General features: G+C 36.0%; 1 protein-coding gene across 1 annotated transcript in view; it reads right to left on the reverse strand.

Moving 5' to 3' along the window:
- Positions 1 to 24383, reverse strand: part of C2CD6 (C2 calcium dependent domain containing 6) — a 78948-nt gene that overhangs the window by 28755 nt on the left and 25810 nt on the right. The window contains exons 6-13 of the mRNA XM_053665089.1: positions 19509 to 19553; positions 18537 to 18605; positions 16794 to 16873; positions 13081 to 13227; positions 8822 to 8927; positions 5360 to 5426; positions 2917 to 2960; positions 1524 to 1814 (exon numbers count right to left, since the gene is read on the reverse strand). Coding sequence (XP_053521064.1) covers positions 1524 to 1814; positions 2917 to 2960; positions 5360 to 5426; positions 8822 to 8927; positions 13081 to 13227; positions 16794 to 16873; positions 18537 to 18605; positions 19509 to 19553 — 849 coding nt within the window. The remainder of the gene's footprint in view (positions 1 to 1523; positions 1815 to 2916; positions 2961 to 5359; positions 5427 to 8821; positions 8928 to 13080; positions 13228 to 16793; positions 16874 to 18536; positions 18606 to 19508; positions 19554 to 24383) is intronic.

The following is a 24383-nucleotide window of genomic DNA, read 5'->3' on the forward strand; positions in this document are numbered from 1 at the left end:
AACAAGTAGAAATTGTCAGAGACTGACAGATCAATTATTTCAAATGCCAAAATCTAATACAAAATTTATAGTACCAGGGGAGTGTTTAATTTTAAAAGGACAGCTAAATTTTGGAATGTTAAGAAATCCATTAGGTCATTACTTGGCTACCAAAACAATGGAATGAAGACCTGAGTGACTGATCGGAAATAACAAGAAATACAGTCTTTTCAAAAATAGTTTGGATAAGTCATAAAAGAAACAGATGACTGCAGTCCTCACAAATTAACAATAATATCCACTGGAGAAGGAGGATAATCTAAGTTCTACAGTTATATGATAATACTTATTCATTTTTTCTTTTTTAATAGTTTATTTTTTTTGTACTTTTCCCATTACCATTTATCCCCCGTGCCCTCTTCCACCTGCACTCACTCCTCTCCCGTCCCCAGTCACTACACTGTTGTCTGAGCCCCTGCACTGATCAAGTCTAGCGGCCCTATTTTTCCAACAGACTCAACTATAGTTAGCCTTTTGTAATGCTAAAAATTTTCTGTAATGACTATATTACTTCCACATTCAGTAAAAACCAGAATGTTATTGAGTTACATTGGTTGGGTTGTTGATGTAGGTAATTATGAATAATTCTCCAACTAGAGATATATAATAAAATTATCTTTTTGAATTTGATAGGGATTTTAGAAATGACCGAGTATGATCCATCATATGCTAGATGAGGAAATGAGCCTAGAGACTTAAGTGCCTGTGCTTTGAAGTATTTAGAGGCAGAGCCTCACCGAGACATCAAATTGTTTACCCACTGACCAGTACATATTTTTATACTGTTTTAGGAGCTACCTATAATATAAGATGTAAAGATTTAAATAGTAACTGTCATTTTGAGAAAGGCTTTACTCTTGTGTACCTTTACATTTACATTCACACAATTCTTATTTTAAACTATAAAATTATTTATAATAGGGAGAACATATGTTATTTCCTATCATATAACAGTTTTATTAAAAATTTCCACTGAAATAACTTCCCCGGCTTTTAAATTTCCTTTGAATTTACATTTTGTTATTGTTGTTACACTTTCAGTTGAATTTTACATCAACCCGTGAGACCAGCTTGTATTACTGGTATTTCTGATCACTTTGCTTTTTTCCTTTAAGGCTTTTCCTCCTTACCTGATGAGCGTAAATAGGGTAGGAAGGTTTAATATACTGAGATACACTTCCACTTACAGATATTTAATTGCATTTTCAATTTACTTGTATTTAATTATTTATGTTAAGTGAATCAATTTTGTTTTCTGTATTCTTATATGTTTAATATGAGGGCAAGTACCTTTAGTTCAAGGTCTTGCTTTGGATCTTGGCTTTGAAAGCCACCTTTTGATTTTGAATCTGGGGAAACTAAATGGTGCTCTTCCTTCTAGCTAAGCTTAGGTTTTTACTTGGCCTCTTAATTTTTGTTGGATATGAATCTAAGTTCCTCCTCTTTATTCCATTTGGATTTATTAGGATACATTTTAAGATTACCTCTGATGCAGATGAGTCTCTTCTAAAAACACTTGGATGGTTATCTTTTAATTGTAGTTTTGGTTGAAGGTGTACATTACTCAGTTTTCTGTCTGTCGCAGGTTCTAATTGGTCTTCCTCTACAGGTAGTATTTTGTACTCTTCTGTTATCGACAGGCTAGGAATAGTGGGCAATGGAGTATCTCTTTGTTTTGTCGATTCATCACTTTTGGGAGCAACAGCATTTGAATTATCTCGATCCATCTGGTTCAAACTTGGTAGAGTCAGGCCCTTCTTATCATTATCCGGTAACTAGAAAATATATCAATAAAACAGGCTATCAATTAATCATTACTGACTAGAAAATGTTTAAAACTGACAAAACTGGACTCAAAATCATTTGTCCTCTTATCTTTTATCATAACAAGTTATCATCAATATTTGTAACTCATTCCAGTCCTTATTAAAAGAGTTGAGCAATTCTCTACTTTCCTGACACCATCCACTATTATTCATGAAAATGATCAGACTACTTTATAAATCAGTGGTTCTCATATATCACATTTTATAAATCAGCAACGTCTCAAAAGAGAAGATTGAGGCGTCTAACATTTTATTGTTACAATATTACCAATATATCATAAAATAAAGGATATTTTAATAGCAAATAGCACATATCAAAAAATCACAGCTATACCACAAAAAAAATTTTAATAGGAAAATATTACAAAGAATGGTACCTTATAAAAAACAGACTGTTAAGCTAAATAAACTTAGCTCGGTGAAAAATTATCTGTATTGTCTTTTTTCATTCTCTCCTAGGACTGGGGAAAACAGTACATGTGACTCTTCACCTGGTATTTGGCAGCCGATGACCCAAGGATGGAAATCATTAAATCCCACTTGTCAAGTGGTAATAGAAGAACCTTTTATTTTTTATTGGTTTACATAGGGATTCACTATTTTATGGAATGTGCCTTCTGGAAAATTAGATAAAAAGCATATAATATCATGTTAACTCTATTTTTGTTTATTTGTATTATAAAAATAGATTAGCATTCCATACAAAAAAGTAAAGAAAGTGGTCAGGTCTGGGGTATCCATTTCTAAGACCATTGTGGAGGGCTTTATGCTTTTGTTTTATTTGTTTTCCCCTTGTCTTTATCAACACTTTTTGTCCCCCATCTTCATATATATTTTTAAATGCTACTATTTTATGCTGAAACTTCCTTGTTAAGTGTGAAATTTAACTTAAATCATGTAACTGTAAGTTTATTGCCACAACAAAAATAACCAGGATAACCTGAATAACTTCTTGAGTGCTTTTTTCATCTATAAATATTTCTCCATTTATACATATTTCATTCCTTCAAAAAAATAGTGATATTAGAAGTCATCTTCCAAGTTCCCTTACCTCACTTGAAATAATTTCAGCTTTCTCATTTACAAAAGGGACATCTGTTAACAAATTAACAGAATACTTTATTATATATAAAATAAACATGTTATTTATATGTATATACACTAGTAAATTATTATAGTTTTTCTCACCAAGAACAAAGAAAAATTAAATCAAAGCAGCTATACACACAAACACTATTTAGTAAAAACAGACTGGTGATCTCTTGGAAGATGGGGGAGTAGTAAATGCACAAGAGTCAAGATAAAATGAACACATATTTATTTGTTTCATTTATAAAGTGATGAGATTTCAAATCCATCAATTAAGACAGAAAACCAGGTGTAGAGTATATTTGGTCAGAAATGAAGAGGAAATAAAATAAATCCCAGAGGGTCAGTGATTAGATTAGGATTGGGAAGAGATTAAAACCAACCAATGAAAAAAGGACCATTCAAGAAAGGCTAATAAAAACACTTATAAAATTTTCTTACAGATACAAAGAATACATGTTTAGCAAGTAGAAAACCTAAAAGAGAGGAAATAAAGAATTGAGATACAAAGGAATGTATACGTTTAGTAATAAATGTTATATGGTTATTATTATCAGCTGCGTGATAGTGGTTAGCTCATTTTTCTGAGCCTTGGTTTTCCCATATGTAAAAGAGGCTAATGGCATCTTAAATGTATGGTACAAGTATATGTAAGATGCGAGCATCAACATGGTTCAATGCTTGAGCTTTTTGGTCAAACAGACTAGGCTCAAATTCAACCCTCATCATTTAATGATTGTGTGACCACTAACTGGTTTGATCCTTGGTTTTCTCATCTATAAAAATGTGGGTAAATAATAACAGTGCCCCCGAATGCTGTGAGGACTGATTTATGGGATCCAAGTAAAGTGCCTGAAACACTGTGGTCACTAAATGTTAGCTATAACTATAGGAGGCCAAAGGTCTCCTATAGTTACTAGATGATCCATCTAGTAACTAGATGATCCAATGGGGCTTAAATAAACTTTTTGAATAAGTGAAAAAATATAAATTAAAAAAGGAAAAGATTTTACTCACCATCAGTGAGTAAAAAAGGTTAAATTACAATCTTCAAAAATAATACTGAAGAAGTAAATGTGACTACCCTACACCTAAAACTCGAATGTTTCAGGTGAAGAGTAGGCTAAAGATTAATAGCTGTGCCAGGCTGGCTGATTCTGGTGATCCCACTTTTGGATATATATTCTAAAATCCCTAAACACCAATTCAAAAGACTATATGCACTCTTATGTTCACAGCAGCGTCATTTACAATAGCCAAGATCTGGTAACAGCCCAAGTGCTCATCATTAGATGAGCAGATAAAAATGCTGTGGGACATTTACACAATGGAATACTACATGGTCATAAAAAAGAAGGAAATCTTACCTTTTGTGACAGCACAGATGGACTTGGAGATTATTACACTAAGTGAAATAAGCCAGTCAGAGAAAGGCATAATACTATATGATCTCATTTATGAATGAAATATAATGAGCAAAATAAACTGATGAACAAAACAGAAACAGAGGCATGGACATATGCAATAGTCTGATAGCTGTTAAAGGGGTCAGAGGGGAAGACTGGATGAAAGACGAAGGATTAGCCAAAGAACATATATGCATAACCCATAGACACAGACAATGGTGTGATAATGGCCAGAGCCAAGGGAGTGGGGCGGGAGCTGGGTAGAAGTGGGTAAAGGTGGCAGGGAGGAATGGGGACAGCTGTAAGTGTTGACAATAAAAATAAAGAAAAAAAATTCTGTTACTGGAAAAAAGTCTTGCTAATAATTGTGGTATATTTACAAATTTAATGCTAATTTCTTTTCTTTCTTCCCCCTTTCTCTCTCTCTCCCTCTCTCTCTCTTACACACACACAGCCCTACATGATAGACCAACAGCTGTACAGACAACAATGTTTAACAAAAATACCTTTATTTCTTTTTTATCGTTGTTTGGTTACAGTTGTCCCACCTTGTCCCCCATTGCTCTCCCCTACTCCTAATGCCACTCCCACAGTCACTCCCTGACATTGTCCATGCCCGTAAGTCCTCTATTCACGTTCCTTTGTTTGTCCCTTCCCCTCCTTTCCTCCATTATCCCCCTCTCCCTCCCCTCTGGTCACTCTCAGTTTGTCCTTTATTTCCAAAAAATATCTTTTCATAACTCATAGTTAAAATTTAACTTTTTCCTTGAGTTTAAAGGAGAATTAAAAAGTTAAAATAACTCTTAATTAAGTCTAAGCCTTTTCTTTGAAGAGTTATAAAATAAATAGTATGCACCAAACTATAATGAAACATACATGTATTTCCTATCAAAATATGAAATCCACTTAAAGAAAATTACTAATTTTATATTTTTGATACAACCACTCTGTTTTTAATTATCTTAATAATAAATACAAAAAGTAACTTAGTCTCTTAACCTGATGTTACAGTATTTTCAGGCTTCTGTTCAAACTGGCTTTCAAGTGTCTTGTTGGTATCACTTTTCTAGAAGCATAAAAAGAAAGAAAAATAAATCAAAATACATTGGGTGAAATGTTTAAAGAGTTAAAACATTTTTGTTTACCTTCATAACTTTTCATATATTTTTTAAAATTTAGAGAAGGCAAGAAGGACATGTGTTTGTGAAGAAAGCAAACCAAACAGCACTATTTTAAAGAGTCTGTGGGTTATGTATATATGTTCTTTGGCTAATCCTTCCCCTTCTTTCATCCAGTCCTCCCCTCCCATGACCCCTTCAACTCCCTGACTAGGAGCTGAAGTTCTAGGGAAAGGATACCTAAGAATTGATAAGTTATTTAAATTATGGGTGTGTGAGAGAAAAAGATTACAAGATAAATGACATAATGTAATCTCAAGGCCTATACGAGGATACCTCCAGGAAACAAATTACCTTTTTATTAAAATACATTATGGCTTATGAGTTGGAAAGTACTATAGCTCTTTACAAAATTCCAAGAAGAATTATAAGGCAGAGTGATCACTGGCTCTCATAGAATACTGATCTTTCAATAAGAACCCAAAGTCCATAGTCCCATTAATAAAGAATTCCCTAAATTTTCCCTAAAATACCAATTCTGTTTGGTATGGTCATTAAATTATTCTGTAGCAACACAACTCTGTCCAATTATAGCAAAAGCATTAAAAATCATGAACATATGTCCTCCTTGGAGAAGTGTCTGTTCAAGTCCTTTGCCCATTTTTTAATTGGGCTGCTTGTCTTTTCAGAGTGGAGTCATGAGTTCTTTATATATTTTGGAGCTCAAACCCATGTCCGAGGTATCATTTACAAATATATTTCCCCATACAGTTGGTTCCCCTTTCATTTTGATGATGTTTTCTTTAGCTGTACAGAAGCTTTTTATTTTGATGAGATCCCATTTGTTTATTCTTTCCTTTATGTCCCTTGCTCTAGGGGACATATTGGTGAAAATACTGCTGCATGGAATATCTGAGATTTCCCTGCCTATGTTCTCCTCTAGGACTTTTATGGTGCTGCAACTTATATTTAAGTCTTTATCCATCTTGAGTTTATTTTTGTGTATGGTGTAATTTGGTGGTCATCAGTAAATGAATGGATCAAAAAACTGCGGCAAATTTACACAATGGAGTACTACACAGCAGAAAGAAAGAAGGAGCTCCTATCCTTTATGATGGCATGGATGGATCTGGAGAGCATTGTGCTAAGAGAAATAAGGTACATGGTGAAAGACAAATACCATATGATCTCACCTATAAGTGGAACCTAATCAACAAAACAAGCAAGCAAGCAAAATATAACCAGAGACACTGAAATAAAAAACAAACTGACAGTAACAAGAGGGGAGAAGTGAGAGGGATAATGTGGGAAAATAGGGGAAGGGTTGTCAAGGAATATATGTAAAGGGCACATGGACAAAGCCAAAGGGGGAAGGATCAAGGGTGAGAGGCAGTGCTGGGCAGGGGGACATGGTCGGGGGAAAATGGAGACAGCTGTGCTTGAACAACAATAAAAAATAATAATGCTAAAAAGAAGTTAAAAATCATGAATATATCAATATGTTATAAATACCATTTCATTTCAATGTTTTAACTATGTACTGAAATCCCTGAGTCTTTTGTTGCCAGATAAAAATGTATAGGTTAGACTGCATTTCTAAATATTAAACCTTACTTATATATCTGATTAAGGTCTAGTATCTAAAATATGTAAAGAACTCTTACAATTCAAAAATAAAAATACAGCTTAACCCTTACCCCCCCTTTAGTTTATGACCATGTGTCTCAAGTCCTTTGATTCTATATTTCCCATGCTATTCTTGCCCCCCCTTCTATTTTCTATCTACTGTCTATGCTACTTATTTTCTGTACCTTCTCCCCCCATCTCCTCCTCCCACTCCCCTGTTGCTAACCCTCCTTGAGATCTTCATTTCTATGTTTCCACTCCTGATCTAGCTGTCCTTTTAGTTTGCTTTCATTTTAGGTGTGGTTGTTAATAACTGTGAGTTTGTTGTCCTTTCACTATTCATGTTTCTTTAACTTCTTTTTCTTAGATAAGTCCCTTTAACATTTCATATAATAAGGGCTTGGTGATGATGAACTCCTTGAATTTGGTCTTATCTGAGAAGCACCTTATCTGTCCTTCCATTCTAAATGAAAGTTTTGCTGGATAGAGCAATCTTGGTTGTAGGTCTTTGGATTTCATGACTTGGAATACCTCTTTCCAGCCCCTTCTTGCCTGTAAGGTCTCTTTTGAGAAATCTGCTGACAGTCTGATGGGGACTCCTTTGTAGGTGACTGTCCCCTTAGCTCTTGCTGCTTCTAGGATTCTCTCCTTCATTTTAATTTTGGTTAATGTAATTATGATGTGCCTTGGTGTGTTCCTTCTTGGTATGGGGGGGGTAGGGTGGAGGGGAATGAAAGGGGGAATAGAACAACTGTAACAGCATAATCAATAAAAAAATAAAAAAAAACAAAACTAAAAATACAAATAATCCAATTAAAAAATCAGCAATTGATTTAAGTAAATATTTATCCAAAAAAGACATTAAAATCATCAATAAGCACATGAAAAGATGCTCACATCACTGGTCACCGAGGAAATGAAAATCAAAACCGAAACGAGATACCACTTCCCATACAACTATGATGGGTTTGATACATGCTACAGCAAGGATAAACCTTGAAAACACTGTGCTAAGTCAAGGGAGCAAGCCATAAAGGACCATATATTGTATGATTTCATTTATGTGAAATGTCTAGAAAAAGCAAATCATAGAAACAGAGAGCAGGGTTGGGGGACATGGACACTTGGAGGGTATAAACTAAGGTGTGGGCTTTCTCCTCGGGGTAATGAGAATGTTCTAAAATTAATTGTAACAATGGATGCACAAGTCTGAATATAATAAGGGCCACTGAACTGTATACTTTGAATGGATGAATTATATGTATACAAATTATATGTCAACAAAGCTGTTAAAAAACTAAATCTTATAAATTATCAATCAACATTCATTTAATGAATGTCACATTACCAAGATAATAAAGTGCATGAACCATGAGTAACATTTTATATATAAAAATATAGGGAATATCTGATCATCACTTTTAATTATCATAATCTTTTTTAAAAGATTTTTTAAAAGATCTTATTTATCTATCTTTAGAGGGGAAGAGAAGGAGAGAGGGAGAGAAATATCAATGTATGGTTGCCTCTTGTGAGTCCCCTGCCAGGAACCAGCCTGCAACCCAGGCATGTGCCCTGACTGGGAATTGAACTGCAATCCTTTGGTTCGCAAGCCTGTGCTCAATCCACTGAGCTACACCAGCCAGGGCTAATTATCATAATCTTTTAAAATAAAAAGTATTAAAAACTACATATGGGGTAACATTATGTTAATTACCTCAAGTTCATTAAATTCCAATTTGGGGGTAAGAACTTCTTCTAAATACATAGCTTTTTCTCTCCATGTACGCAGATCTCTGTATTCTTTTTTCATTTTTTCCAGCCTAAAGGGAGAAAACACAGAGTTACAAATTTAAAAAGCAAGAAAAATATATATGATAGATTCACAAAAAAAAATACATACAGTGATCCATTTTTAAAAGGTCCAAAAGAGGCAAACCAACAATATATTGTTTAAAGATACAGTCAAAGTGCGAGGAATGATTACAACAAAAAGCAGAGTAGTAGTTACCTGGGAGGGTTGGGGAGGAAGATATAATCTTCTGAGGGCACATGAAACACAGTTCTGATACTGAGGATATTGTGTTTCTTAACCAGAATTATAAATATGTAGGCAATGGTTTTACCTTTAGTTAAGCCATACATACATGTTTTTAAAATTATTCAATACATATTGGTCTTGTTATTTAAACTATATACATATTTTATTAACTATTCAATATACATGTGGTATCTTTCACAGTAAAGTAAATTTAAAAATAGGATTTTAGCTTCTAATCCAAGAAATAATCCAAGAAATAAGCTTTTAATCCAAAGGCTTTAAAAATTTAAAGATATAACTGGCAAGTATTAAATGAAAAAGAGTTAATGTTTCCCAATTCATTTTATGATAATAAAACTTAAGAAGGACATGACAAAAAAGGAAAATTAGTTTAATCTTATTCATAAATGTACATGCAAATGTTACAAATAACATAATCTCAGTACAAAAAAATCAGTGTCCTAAAGATATTATACCATAAACAAATTGTTTATTCCACAAACACAAGAATATTTTGAAATTAACATTAAAAATATAATTTAAATACAATTTAACTGACTAAAAGAGAAAAAGCATTTGGCAAAATTCAACATCCACTCATGAGTAAAATAAAAACTCTTAGAAAACTAGAAAAGAATGAAAGAATTTACTTAAGCTGATATAGGATATCTACCAGAAAAACATATAAATAATGCTTTTGACTGTTACGTGCTATAAGCATTGTTGTTAAAGATCATAAACAAAACAAAGATACTCTCCCCAATGCCCTGCTATTCATCTCAGACACTGACTGGACTTCTAGCTGTCACAGTAAGGCAAAACAAAATTAAAGAGTAAAGAATATGAATACAGAAACAAAATTGTTATTTGTAGATGATTGTTTAAATAAATTCCCCCTACAGAAAATTTTTTATAAATGTGAAATATGGCAAAAAAAAGGGAAATTCTAAAAAGATATTGGCAGCACAGGTAGCATAGTTTTTTAATCTTCCCAAACATCTACATAAAAATATTCAGGGTATCTACAATAACCAAACTTAAGAAAACAAAAATGAACTAAGGAAACAATTAGAACAGGAACAGATTCACAGAAACAGAGATCGCATGGAAGGGTATCAGCAAGGAGGGGGACAGGGGAAATGGGGGAAAAGGTATAGGGAATAAGAAGCATGAATGGTAAGTACAAAATAAGGGCTGGTTAAGTATGGGAATGGAAAAGCCAAAGAACTTATATGTATGACCCATGGACATGAACTAAGGTGGGAGCAGGGATACAGAGTGGAGGGGAATTAAGGGGAGAAAGAAATGGGACAACTGTAATGGCAAAATCAATAAAATGTATTTAATAATAAAAATAATAGAATAGAATAAAATATGCAGACTATCTAGATAGCAAACCCCAAAGCTTACATTTACAGCAAATGTAAATTAGGCAACATTTACAACAAAATCATGTGACAAGGTATTCCTGTGAGCTCCCAAGCACATACAGGGGTCTGGTAGAAAGGCCTGCTTGAGTGTGTTGGTAGGGTAATAATATGGGTGTAATAATTTATAGTTTTTAATTTGAATGTTTCACCTAAAATGTCATATGGTGTACTTGAATGGGATATTGTTATGTTACAGAATTCCATGCTTATGATTTTGTAATAAAAGACTGTAATAAAAAGGGGCGTTATTTGTGCTGGACCACGAACATAACATCCTTGTGGTACAGTGTATACACAGGAGAAAGCAACTAGTACAAAAGGAGTATCTGATCAACTTGAGAATAAGAAAACCCCAAATAACTAACATTAGTCACAGGACAGCACAGCTGGCCAATTTAAGAATAGCAATTAAAACTGGGAGGGGTTTGTTCATTCAGAAAGTGAGTGAATGCAAAGGATTTGTGGTAAGAACTAAAAGAACTGAAGCAGTTTAACCACCCTGAGTGCTTACAGCAGACCGGCCAGATCTCTACTCCAGTTCAGGGCTTCAGAAAAATCTTAGAAATCAGCTTATTGCATTTTTTAAACACCAGATGAAAAAATCAGGAGTGGGAGCTTTGTGGAGCTAAGAAAGCTTTCTAAACCAAGTCTCCTACAAAAACCAGGAAAATTAATTTCATATAAACTTGAGCAACAGAATATTATCAGGTCCAAATTCCAAAAACAAACAAGCAGGCAAAATACAACCAGAAACATTGAAATTAAAAACAATCTGGAGGCCCTGGCTGGTGTAGCTCAGTGGATTGAGCACAGGCCTGTGAAGGAAAGGGTCACCGGTTTGATTCCCAGTCAGGACACATGCCTGGGTTGCAGGCCAGGTCCCCGGTGGGGGCCATGTACGAGGCAACCACACATTGATGTTTCTCTCCCTCTCTTTCTCCTTCCCTTCCCGTCTCTCTAAAAATAAATAAATAAAATATTTTTTTTAAAAAAGAACAATCTGGCAGTAAGAAGAAGGGAGGTGGGGGAGATAAGGAAGGGGGAGGGGGAGGGGGAGGGTTTTCAGGAACAACTATAAAGGACACACGGACAAAACCAAGGGGGGTGGGATCAGGGGTGGGACGTGGGGATGGCTGGAGTTGCGGGGACTGGGGGGAAATGGAGACGACTGTACTTGAACAACAGTAAGAAAAAGAATAGGGAGAATAACATCTCAAGATTATGAAAGCATACAACAAAGATACATGTGAGTCAGTCAGCAGAAAGTGAAGATGATGATTCACTGTGACTGATTCTGCTAGAAAGAAGAGGTCAAGTGGTATTGCTGTGAAAAGAAAGCCCAAGAAAACCACAGTTGTCACTGTGAGCCAGACAAGTCAGAGTTCTGCAGCTGGGGCTTGGACAGAAAGAACCAGTGAATTATTAAATAGGTGAGAAGGAAATATCTAGATTGAACCATAGGGGAAAAAAAGATATACAGAGAATGAGAGACCTATACATTGTTGTATACATTGTTGAGGATACATTGTTGAGTCAGGAGGCAGGGCAAATGTACTTTCTCCTGTGGAAGAATCTCAGTCTAAAATGGAACTGGAGGGTTTAAAATGGAAAATCTCACACATGTGACCTCAGAAAAACAAAACTTAAGAACTGAAAAACTAATTTCCCATAAATCTCCAATTTACAGAAAACTGAAAATACTGGAATTTTCTTAAATGATAGGGAAATGGCCAGGGGTTGCCTCAAATCAACCTTGCTTTAAAAATAAGCTAAATTCAGGACTGGCTGGGTGGCTCAGTTGGTTGGAACATCGTCCCATATACCAAAAGGTTGCAGGTTTGATTCCTAGTTAGGGCAACTACCTAGGTTGTGGGTGGGGTCCCTGGGCAGGGCACACACAGGAGGCAACTGACTGATGTTTCTCTCTCCCTCCCCACCCCCCACCCTCCCTCTCCCTTCATCTCTCTCTAAAAGTAGTATATATATCGCAAAGTGAGGATTAAAAAGAAAAGCTAAATTGAGCTTTGTTTGTATGACTGGCTGACTGGTTTCGTCAGCTCAAGGAATTTTCAAAGCTGGTCTCCATTTGTTTCTTATTTTAACAGACCCTAACTGAACTTCCCCCTCCTTACCTTCCCTGCCCACAGATACAGCCTACCCCAAACCCTCAGTGGGTTGCTTGCTACAACTTGCATGTCCTGAATTGCAATTCCTCTGTTATTCCTGAATAAACTCATCTTTTTACAATTTTGAGCTTGCCTGAGTTTATTTCTTTATTTTGTTGACATTACCTTATAAATGAGTTCTCACCTTTTTTCTTGCCATAGTGCTGACTTTTTGAAACAAACACCTAAGTACAATAAGCAAAACTCAGGAATAACCACTGAAACCATGAACTATAACCACAATGAATGTTTCTGGACTAATAGCAGGCCCATGTCTCAAAGAAAAAAATTAATACACAAACAACACACAAATAAGATTTTAAAACATTTTGTTTATTACCTTTCCCGAGGTTGTTGCTGAAGTTTTTCAAGTCGCACTACAGAGGGCCGGTTGGATTGGGGTACTGATGTTGGCACCCCAACAGTAACATTCAGGTCTGGGGATAAGAATGCTGGATATTCTATCGACTGTGGTATAATCACATTTCTGCAAAAGGTAATAAAGTTAAATATTGAAATTATATATAAGTGCATACCTAAAACCAGTGGTACTTATCACTTTTGAATCACTCTCTTTTTTACGCTGTAAGCTCACCTATCCACTTTGGACCACCAGAGGACAGAGCTAAGAAAGACGATAGAAGTCGGGAATCCTGGGAGAAGTGTAGTTTGGAGTACTCTTACATTTAAGGGTATGGGCGACAGAAATGGAAAAGAGAGAACCCAAAGTTCTAAAGAGAAGTTGAGTGTTTGAGCCCAGATTTCTCTCCCAATCTCTAGATCCAAATCTCTATCTCATGTGCAGTCAAGCTGACACATAAAATTAACTACCTTAAGTCCACCCTTTGTCAACTTGGCATCCATTCATATTTCCTTAAAACACATTTAATCTCCAAATGAACGCAGTAACAAGGTCATAATTCCTCCTACAACTATCCTGCACAAACCAAAAGTCACTATCCCTTCCCCAGAAAAGGTTGAGAGTCCTTGGGTGTTAACCCTTCTTTCTCCTCAATATCCTGAAACCTAAATACTATGATATAACTTAAATATTATGAGGTAACATCAAAATATCTTATGTTAGATAAGAAAGGAAATAAAGGTATTTTCTATGCGTGTGTGTATTTTTTCCCTAAGATCACTTGGTAAATGGGCTAGAGCAGCACACCCAAGTGTGCTACTCAAAATCCAGAGGCCCAGCAGATACTGTGTATCTTTTTTTTTGGTTTAGCAGGGCCCAGGTGCACTTTAACCTTTACCTTAGCAGGAACATCTTGACAAAACCCATACCACTGGATTCCTAAAATTTCTGTGGTAGAAGGCCCCTAAATTTTGTCAGACGTACTTTCCACCCCGACATGCAAATGTCTCACCAGTAAGTCTAGAGCTGTGTATAGTGCCAGGAAGGTACTAGAATTATAAGGGGGATCACTTTGTTAACTATATGTATTTGTCTAATTCTGAACATCTATTCTGTACATCTGAAACTAAACACCACTATTCTGTACATCTGAAACTAAAATTTCTTTAAAAAGTCTAGTTCTTGCTCACTTGATCTAATCAGCATGATGTCGTCATTGTGAGGGGCCATGTGATAAGGGAAAGGTGATAATTCCCGTGAATTAAATTGTAAGACTGGAGAATGGATACACCTCTCAGGGAGAACAATGAAGGTGTGTTGTTGGTCTTGCCAGCTGAGAGGAAACTGCTTGATGATCTTTATTAAGGAGCATGGAGAAAAAAGCATTTGCCAGATTAATAGTTGTACACCAGGTATGAGTGGGGGGGATGTGTTAATGTGCTCAAGGAATGAAACTACATCTGGAACAGCAGCTTCAGTTGCAGTCACCACCTGGTTAAGCTGACAACAATCCACTGTCGTTCTCCAAGAGCCATCTGCTTTACCCACAGGCAAATAACTAAGTTGAATGTAGATGTGATGGGAATCACCACCTGGATCTTTCAAGTCCTTGATGGTGGCACCAATCTCTGTAATCCCTCCAGGAATGTGGTGTTGCTTTTGTTTTATTATGTTCCTAAGTAGAGGCAGCTCTAGTGGTTTCCATGTGACCTTTCCCACCATAATATCCCTCATTCCACAGATCAGGCAACCAATGTATGAATTCACCAACTGCTGAATGTGTGTATTCCAACTATGTATTCTGGAATCGGAGGACTGGAGGATGGGTTTAAGGACCCACTGGGTCCACTGTGAGAGGGACTGTAGTTAAAACTCCATCAATCACCTGACCTCCATAAGCCCCTACCGTGGTCAACAACAGATGTTTGGGATCTTCTGAAACTAGTGTCAGTTCAGAGCCAGTGTCCAGTCGTCTCTGCAAGCTTGGATTATTTCCTTTTCCCTAGTGCACAGTTACCCTGATTAAATGCTGGGAGAAAAATTACCATTATAAATTTTGGGCAGTGTGCCAGATTCTCTCCTCAAGTGAGCAGGCCTCCTCCTCGTTTGAGAGAGACTGGCTCAGACTGGGAATTCACTGAGGGGCTGTTTCTCTGTTTTTCTGATTCAGGTTAGGCTTTTGTTCACTTTACCTAGAACTTTTCTGCTCGTACAGATAAGGTAATAATTTAGTAGGCTTCCTATATATTTTTTCTAAGAATATCATGATCAGCTTGCCAGTGCTGTAGGTCTGTGTGAGTCACACTATTCTGACTTCTGCTTTGACTTTGTTGTCCATTACAGTAACCACTCCACCTTGCCTTTGGTGGGTGAGTGTCATCATTTGGCTCCTGCCATGCTGAGATATAGTTACTCCCAATTCATTCAGGTTTCCCAGTTCGGTGACTGCAGTTCCCATCGTAAGGGCTGGACTACAGAGAGAGATCTCAAAGAGCTCTTCGAGAACGGGTATGAAAAGTTCCTTGACCAAGATCCATAGTTCTTTATGTTTCCCTCTAGATGAGCTCTTAACTTCTTTAATAATTTTTATAGGTTATGTCTTCATTAAACCACGAGTTACTTGATGGCAAGGGCCAGACCTCATTTATATTTATATTTGCAGTGCCTTGGGGTATAGCAGTCATTTAGTAAATGTCGGTTGAATCAATGAGCAAATGGATAAGGAAATAACAATCAATAAACACAAGAAAAACATTCCACTTTACTATTTCAACAAATCACCAGCATCAAATGGACAAAATTTATTTTTAGTAATAACACCCAGTGTTGGTGAGGCTATAAGACAATAAACACTTCAGAATATAATTTCCTATCCTATACCTAATTCACTAATTCCATTTCAGATCTTTTCCATTTCTCATTCTTAACACTATAGATTAAAATGTCTCTCTCAGGTGCTCATTTTTCTTTGATCTATTTTTTACTGTTGAAATTTCAAGACTGGTTGACATATTATATTTTACGTTACTTTTGTTTTGCTAATGGCATTTATTGACCATAGACAGACTTGGCTGGATTTAGAAATAACAAATGGAGTGTGCGGAAGTCGGGTAAACACTACTGTACTGTGGAGCAGAGAATTAAAAACTATTAGACACCTTGATCTTAAAAGTCCTCACTTCTTCTACACAAGGAATATCTCACTGGCCAACTTTCCTCATCAGGCTACCCCTCCCCTCCCGCCTTCAGCCATGAAGCTGGCACCCACTTCCTTTACTTTTCTTATCTCCAGACCCCCCCCAGCAGCTCTCTTCAGGGCTGTACCCAGAAACTCAAATTTTATCCCCATTTTAAAACAAACAACTCACTGCTTTCTTTGTTTATAGTCTAACCCAGAGATGTCAAACTTATTTTCACCAGGGGCGAACCAGCCTTGCGATTGCCTTTGAAGGGCCAAAATAATTTTAGGACTGTTTAAGTGTAACCACTCCTTAACTGTTAAGGAGTTGAAATTACATTTGGCACTTTGAAGGCAACTGTGAGGCTGATGTGGCCCCTGGTGAAAATGGGTTGGACACCCCTGGTCTAACTCCTTCTGACTAATGTCTTAACACAAAGAAATGCTCCATCAAATGGCAAAATGTTTCAAAGGCCACATGATCTGACTGCGCTACCAACACTTCAACACTTACGTCACAGGGTCTGTTCTTTCTGGAGGCGGGGCAATATTCATAAACATGGACGGCTCCACAACTTTCTGAAGAGGTTTTAACTGAAGAAAATGGTAAGTATATTTTAACACTGCTTAATGACAGTTAGAGTTCACCCTAATACTGCGATGCTCCAGGACTATAAAATAGGCCTTAAAAAATACTTACAGAGGGGAAGAAGTAACATTCATTGAGTGCTAAATATCTGCCAAGAATCTTCTTTCATATTATTTAATCCTCTCAGTAATCCTATGTGGTAGATAACTGTGCCTATTTTACAGGTAATACTTGAGGTAATATGTTCCAGGTTACCCAACAGGCAAGAGCCAGGATTTCAATGCAGCTTTATCTGCCCCCAATGCGGTACTTTTCTTAGACATCATCATGATAGGTAAGTAGGGAACTATATTACTGAAAAATTCATAGACAGAAAATCAAGTTGAACTTTTCTAAAGTTTCCCACTCGTTTCCAAACAATACATTTGTTCCTTGTTTTTAGTAGAGTACACCTACATAAAACAATACTTGTCCAGTTTTACTTGAAAGGCTATTTCTCCCTAAGAAGGGAATTGTTACATGTTATACTTACATTCAAACACAAAACCTGCCTCTGAGGTTGATGCTCATAAACTGTGACTGTCACAAAAGAAAGTCTAAACAGTTAAGGGCCCCTACAAGACCTAATTGATAATAAGAAAAGATAATAGGCAGAAGGGGGAAAAAAGCAAAGCAGAGAAAGAAAAAAGAAAAAACTGTGCCAGTGAGCTTTCATTTCTATATTACTTCTGACTGCAAAGGCATTAAAAATCATTATGATCTACCACAGGCAAAATTTAAAAATACATTTTTACAGCAATTTCTCAGTTAACATAATGGCAGACTTTTTAATGAGTCTACTCACTTTCAATTTGCAATTAAAAAACAACCAAGACTATAAAAAAGTGAAAATTAAAAACGAAAGATTGTTTGCAAAATATAGGGGTCCTTTCCCCTATATAACCACAGCACTAGTATGACTGGATTTATAAATGCCCCAGAGCTGTGATAATGCCCAGGGACATCAAGAATTCTTTCATACATTTAATGAGAATGTATATTGGTACAAGTTTTCTAGAACAATTCCTTGAAAAGTTCATTGTTTTGTACAACAATTTCCATTCTAGAAATATAACCTATGCACACAATGAAAGAACATACATTAATATACAAAACCTTGCACTGCAACGTGGATGTACGCAGTGAATTTAAAAGGGCAGCCAATGCCAGGAAGAGACCTTCTCTGGGCGCATTACTTTCTGGATGAATCAAGGAAGGCATCCATGGCACCAGATACTGAAGTAACCACGGGGGAAGGAGCATATGTGATCAGAGCACAAACAATATCTGAATGACACCAATGAATCCATTTTAATATATATTTCTATATATAAAAATCCACACTCACTTCTTGAATACTTAAAATAACTTTGTTTTAAATTATATAAGTATGTGTATATACGCACACACATGCACACATATTTTATAATAGATATTTTGAATACAAGATCATTATTTTAAAGTAGATAAGCAAATAATAGCAACATTTCATTTTCTTTAGGCTGCAGAAAAACAGTGTTCTTTTTAAAATATTTATTTCAAAGAATCTATCAAACAAAAGAACGAAGGCTCAGAGATGGATGACTGACTGAAGAACTGCTGGAGAATGATTTTTAAAAGGGAACTAACCTGATGTGAAAATCCAAAGCCAAAATTTCCATAGGAGAACGTAAATTCCACCTCCATTTTGCAGATAAACTAAACATGTGGCAAATGCATTTTATTATTTGAAAAAAAAGATATTTTAATAAAGAAGTAAGAGCAAGTGACATTTTTACTTCACTAATCTATTAAGTTAGAAAACCAAAGCACAAATCTCCTGATTAAAAAATAAAATTATACAAGGAACTCCTATAGTAAAATCTGTAGAATTCCTGAACTTCAAAAAAAAGTTTATGTTCAAGTTAAGGAATACTGTATGACTAAACATGTGGAGAATATCAATTTATAATTGTTAATAGAATTATGATAAGATACACATATACGTGTATATATATTCATATATATGTATAGGAGTTATACATTTTAAAGTATTTACTCACACTTCTCCCACCTCCACTTCCATTTTCAGATACTATTTTGATTTAGATTCTGAACCCGGTTTGCTTATATGTGAAATGAAGGAGGGTCTTAGAGGTTATGACCTCAAATGTCCATCATTCTGTTTTTTACGTTCCTTGTTCCCATTTTGGCTTTTGGCAGCAGAAGTCTCTCTGAACAGAAGATCAATTACTCACGATGATAATTTTTAAGCACTTAAAAATTCAAGTAAGACTTGTAAACAACTCTTTAGAAACTCCTCACGGAAAAAAAAGTTCCTCACCAAGTGGGGTCCTGAGGCTGTGCAGCCGCAGAGGCGTCTCAACTCTCCTACCGCAAAGTTTCTAAATTTCTTGTTCACTATTCAGCAGCAAGACACAATTTTTTAAAAAGTGGAGATGAAAATTTTGTGAGTAAATACTATACTTTCTGTTTAATATATTTCCATTAATTCAAACAGTGTCTAGTAGGGTAACAAGCAATAAAAACAGTATCAGAGTAAAGTTATATGGGATGTTAAGTATAGACACAAAACTTTGGAATTTTCAGTAAATCTCTTACTGCGTTTTTATTCAATACTTGAAATTCTTCAGTAAAGCACCCCTTCTAGAACAAATAAGTAATAAAATTCTTAAGTATAGACTCACTCATGTATATAATCTAAACTGTTTCATATATCTTTTAAAAATCATGATTTTTCATGCGCATATTTAGTAGCTAAAATACAGATAAAATATTTGAAAGAAAATACAAATTACAGGTTGTATCAAAGATAAAAGTTAATATCTACATTTATATTTTAGACAAAAATGTCCCTGCTAGTTATAGTCCTTTTTTAATTCTTAGAGGAACTGCCTACAGTACTTTTGGAGCTCATTTCTATAGTTAGTTTCTGAAGGGTCACTGCACATAATAACTTTACATGATAAGCTAACTCTTTTTCTTAAAAATATTTTAATTTAGTTATTTTTCAATTACAATACTCTGTCTTTTACTCCCATCCCACCCCACCCCCCCAGTAACCCCCACCTCCCTCCCATTTCCACCCCTCCTTAGTTGTCCATGTGTCCTTTATACTAGTTCCTGTAAATCCTTCCCTTTTTCCTCCTGAAATTCCCTCCCCTCTCCCCTCTGGTCGCTGTCCCCGTTCTCGATTTCAGTGTCGTTTTTATTCTGCTTGCTTGTTTGTTTTGTTGTTTAGCTTCCTGTTAAAGGTGAGATCATATGGTATTTGTCTTTCACCACCTGGCTTATTTCACTCAGCATAATGCTTTCAAGTTCCATCCATGCTGTTGCAAAGGGTAGGAGCTCCTTCTTTCTTTCTGCTGTATAGAATTCCATTGTGTATATGTACCATAGTTTTTGGATCCATTCATTTACTGGTGGGCACCTAGGTTGTTTCCAAAACTTGGCTATTGTAAATTGTACGATAAGCTAACTCTTAACTGAACTGAGGCTTCTTTCATCTTTTGGGAACTATTGGGATCTTTAAGCCAATTAAACCTGTGGTATCCTTGGTCGCCATCTCTGGTCATCTCTGCTGTGCTATCAGTTCTCCCAACCAGGCCAACATCCCATAGTTCCCTTTCTCCCCAGCATTTTCCACTGCAGCTTGTGGAATTCCTATTCCATGATTAACAAACAATTTTACATCTTTAACTGATCTACTAAATATCCCCTCTTTGTTTTACCTGAGCCTGGTTCACTACTAAGGATGTTGCTTCCCTTATAAACTCAAGTGAAGGCCCACATACTTCAAGGTCAAGAGGTGGAATAACACCCTCCACAATCCCTTCCATTGGTTCCATGTAGATGTAAACAGTTTTTCTCCTTTTAGCTACCTGGAATGTCTCCCAGACACTCCAGTTACTAATTCTCATTAGTGGAAAGTTTGGTATCTGGTTCCCATGTCCTTTGTACTCCTTTCACTCCCAAAACATAACAATCCATGAGAACCTATTTAACATGTGCCCTCTCAATTCCTGATAAGACATCACAGCAAGGGGAATAACAGGTAGTTACAATGGCAGACATCACACAGAATTAGAATATCATAAACAGCAAGTCCTCACTCAATGCCAATAGGATATGCATCTTTAAGCCAAATGACATATAATGATACCAATTTTACCACAGGCTAATTGATATAACAAGAGTTAGGTTCCTATGGTACATCATCAACATCATATCAAAACGATGTTATTTGAGGACCTCCTATATGTTCTTCATGTAAAAATCACTAGATTTCTCTGAAAATTCATAAGTAATTGAAGTTGATTCTCTTTTTTTTTTTTTCATCTGGTCCTGGACTTTCACTTTTTGGGAGGTTTTGATGATTGTTTCAATTTCTTCATTGTTGATTGTTCTATTTAGATTTCCAATTCCTCCTGATTTAGTTTAGGAATTATATATTTCTAGGAACTTAACTATTTCTTCTAGTTTTTAAAAATTCTTTTTATTTAATTATTTTTCAAGTATAGTTTTCTCCCTTTTACTCCCTTCTCAGCCCACCCCCCAGTGCTCCCCACCTCCCTCCCATTTCCACCCCCCTTAAGCTGCTGTTCATGTGCCCTTTATACTAGATCCTCTAAATCCCTCCCCTTTTTTCCCCTGAAATTCCCTCCCCTCTCTCCTCTGGTTGCTGTCCCCCTGTTCTCTATTTTAGTGCCTTTGTTTTTGTTTTGCTTGCTTGTTTGTTTCGTTGTTTAGCTTCCTGTTAAAGGTGAGATCATATGGTATTTGTCTTTCAACACCTGGCTTATTTCACTCAGCATAATGCTTTCCGGTTCCATCCATGCTATGGCAAAGGGTAGGAGCTCTTTTGGAGTTGATTCTCTTAATGATTCTGTCAACCTACTCTTTACAGCTTCTTTTTCTTGACAACTTCCCTTTTCCAAAATGGGGGTGGGAGTGGAGGTGGGGAAATATCTAACTGTTACAAGACTGCCTTTTTCTCCTTCTCCTTCTTCACTTTTATATTCTTTGTCTCTGCTTTTGATCAAATATCTCAACCTACTGATTCACCTTCCTCATATAAAAGTAAACTACTGTAAAAATATTTGAGTTATTTCCGGAGATCCCACACAGATCTGCCCAACTGAGTCTTCACTGGAACCTATTAAAATATTCACCCTGAATGTACCGCATCAAATCCACTGAGTTTTAGGCTTGTCTTCACTCAGCTCCTCTGGTGAGTTTCAGTGAATGGCAGTGAGCTATTTGGGTCCCTGTCTTGAATTTGGCTCTGCTCTGCTCAAAGCAAGTTTCATGGCTAAGCCTAGTGGGGAGGGGAAACCCACAGACTACTCAAAGGTACGAATACAGAAAGATGTGATTCTTTAGGGGACGTTACTCTAACAATGTTCCATACCTTTGAATTCTCTATTACCTTTATCAAATAATTTCAGTGGCTATCAATCTGCCTGTTGAATTTATCACCTAATCTTAGGCTCATCTGGGAAGGATCATGGAGCCAAACCAATAAACACAAATAGTACTACAATGCATGCCAAATGTGATAATCACCTTTCCTTTTATAATCAATACAGCAATATTATAAACTCAAATACACTGACTGATATGCCTTAATTGGACTCTAAGCCTTAATAATTAGCTCATATTTCTGATGTCTCCTAGAACCTCAAAGGAACCCCACATGTATCAGGGATAAGGAAGGACACAGGGATTAATGATTTAAGCCACAGATCAATTTTTCTAAATAAAGCTATTCAACACCTACCATGTGATTTGTTTAACTGAGTTCAAGGTGCTTGTCCTCCATAATCAGGCTGAGTGTATTCAGAGAGCAGTCAATAATAATCGGTAGCTACAAATAAACACATGTGTCCTCTCCCTGGACACCAGAGCAGATCATCGTGCTCCCAAACATGATCTGCAGTTTTGGTCTGGTCACCAGGTCCTTCCACTTCACCCCAAAACTAGGTTTTACCAGTATCCGTGAGGATTTCCACTGATCTAGTAGTTCTAGAACTAAAACAGAAGGTCTTTAACCTATCCCTGCATGTGACTCAAACAGCAAATGACATAGCTCAAGCATGCAGAACATACAGATCAATATAAATTTGTTGACTAGAACAATAACAAAACTGCCCTTGACCCTTTACTATACAGCTGTGGTAGAGTCTGTGCAGTGTCTATGCATCTTGTTGTACCTAAATAAACACTTCAAGAGACATGGAATAATCAATAAATTTAAAAATCCTCATAAAAATATGCTCAACATTATTAGCTATTAGGGAATTGCAAATTAATACCACAATGAGATATCACCACGCACCTATAAAATTAGCTAAAATAAAGAATATGGCAATACTGATGAGGATGCTGAGAAACTGAATCATTCATACGGTTCTGGTAGGAATGTACAATGGCACAGCCACTCTGGAGAACAGTTTGGCAGCTTCCTTAACAACTATACATGCAACTACCTTACCACCCAGAAATTTATCTGAGAAATGAATATTTATGGTTATGCAAAAACATGTACATGAATGTTTATAGCAGCTTTATTCACAACAACCCCAAACTAAAAACAACCCAGATGTCCTCCAGTGGGCAAATGGTTAATCAAACTGTGGGACCTTCCACCACAGACTGTCACTCTATAACAAAAATGAAATAAACTCTCAATACATGCAGCAACCTGGATGACTCTCCAGAGAGTTATGTATGCTAAGTGAAACAAACCAATCCTAGAAGGATTTCATTTATATAACATTCCTGAAATTAGAAAACTGCAGAAATGAAAAATAGGTTAGTGATCACCAAGGGTTCAGAGGGGTGGGGATCGGAGAGAAGAAGGTATAGCTATAAAGGGGAAACATGAGATACCCTTGTAGAAATGAAAATATTCTGTGTCTTCATTGTGATGTTTTACTACGGTTTTGGAAGATTTTACAATCAGGAGAGAAATACAAAAATCTTGCAATTTTATAGATTCTTTATACTCCAGCCCCCTTCCCTGTCCTTTCTGTGGTACTTGTCATATGCATTACATTCACAAACATTATAAACCCTACAAGACAATGTTATAGTTTTTCTTCTGAATAGTCATATATTTTAAAGAAATCAGGAAGAAAACAATATCTTTCCCTCTGATATCTCTATTCTGCAAAGTCCATCAAGTTATTTTTTTTCAGATATTGAATTTTATAGTTCCAGAATTTGTATTTAGTTCTTTTTATTTGTATTTTCTGTTTTTCTTCATATGCTTACAGAAAAGAATTGAAAGTAATTTCTGACCAGTGAAATGTTCTATTAGAATTATGGGATGGTAGGTGTTATTTTTCATTTAAAAAAATTTCCCTCACAAAAATAAATCTGAAGTGTTTACACATAAAATGTCCTAGCTCCTTCAACAAAATGTGACTAATGAATATTGTCATTTTTTTCTGATGCCTAAATTGCCATTAATAG

The sequence above is a fragment of the Artibeus jamaicensis genome, unplaced genomic scaffold, assembly GCF_021234435.1.
Source record: "Artibeus jamaicensis isolate MK-2021 breed Jamaican fruit bat unplaced genomic scaffold, CSHL_Jam_final contig_391, whole genome shotgun sequence".
NCBI lineage: Eukaryota > Metazoa > Chordata > Mammalia > Chiroptera > Phyllostomidae > Artibeus > Artibeus jamaicensis.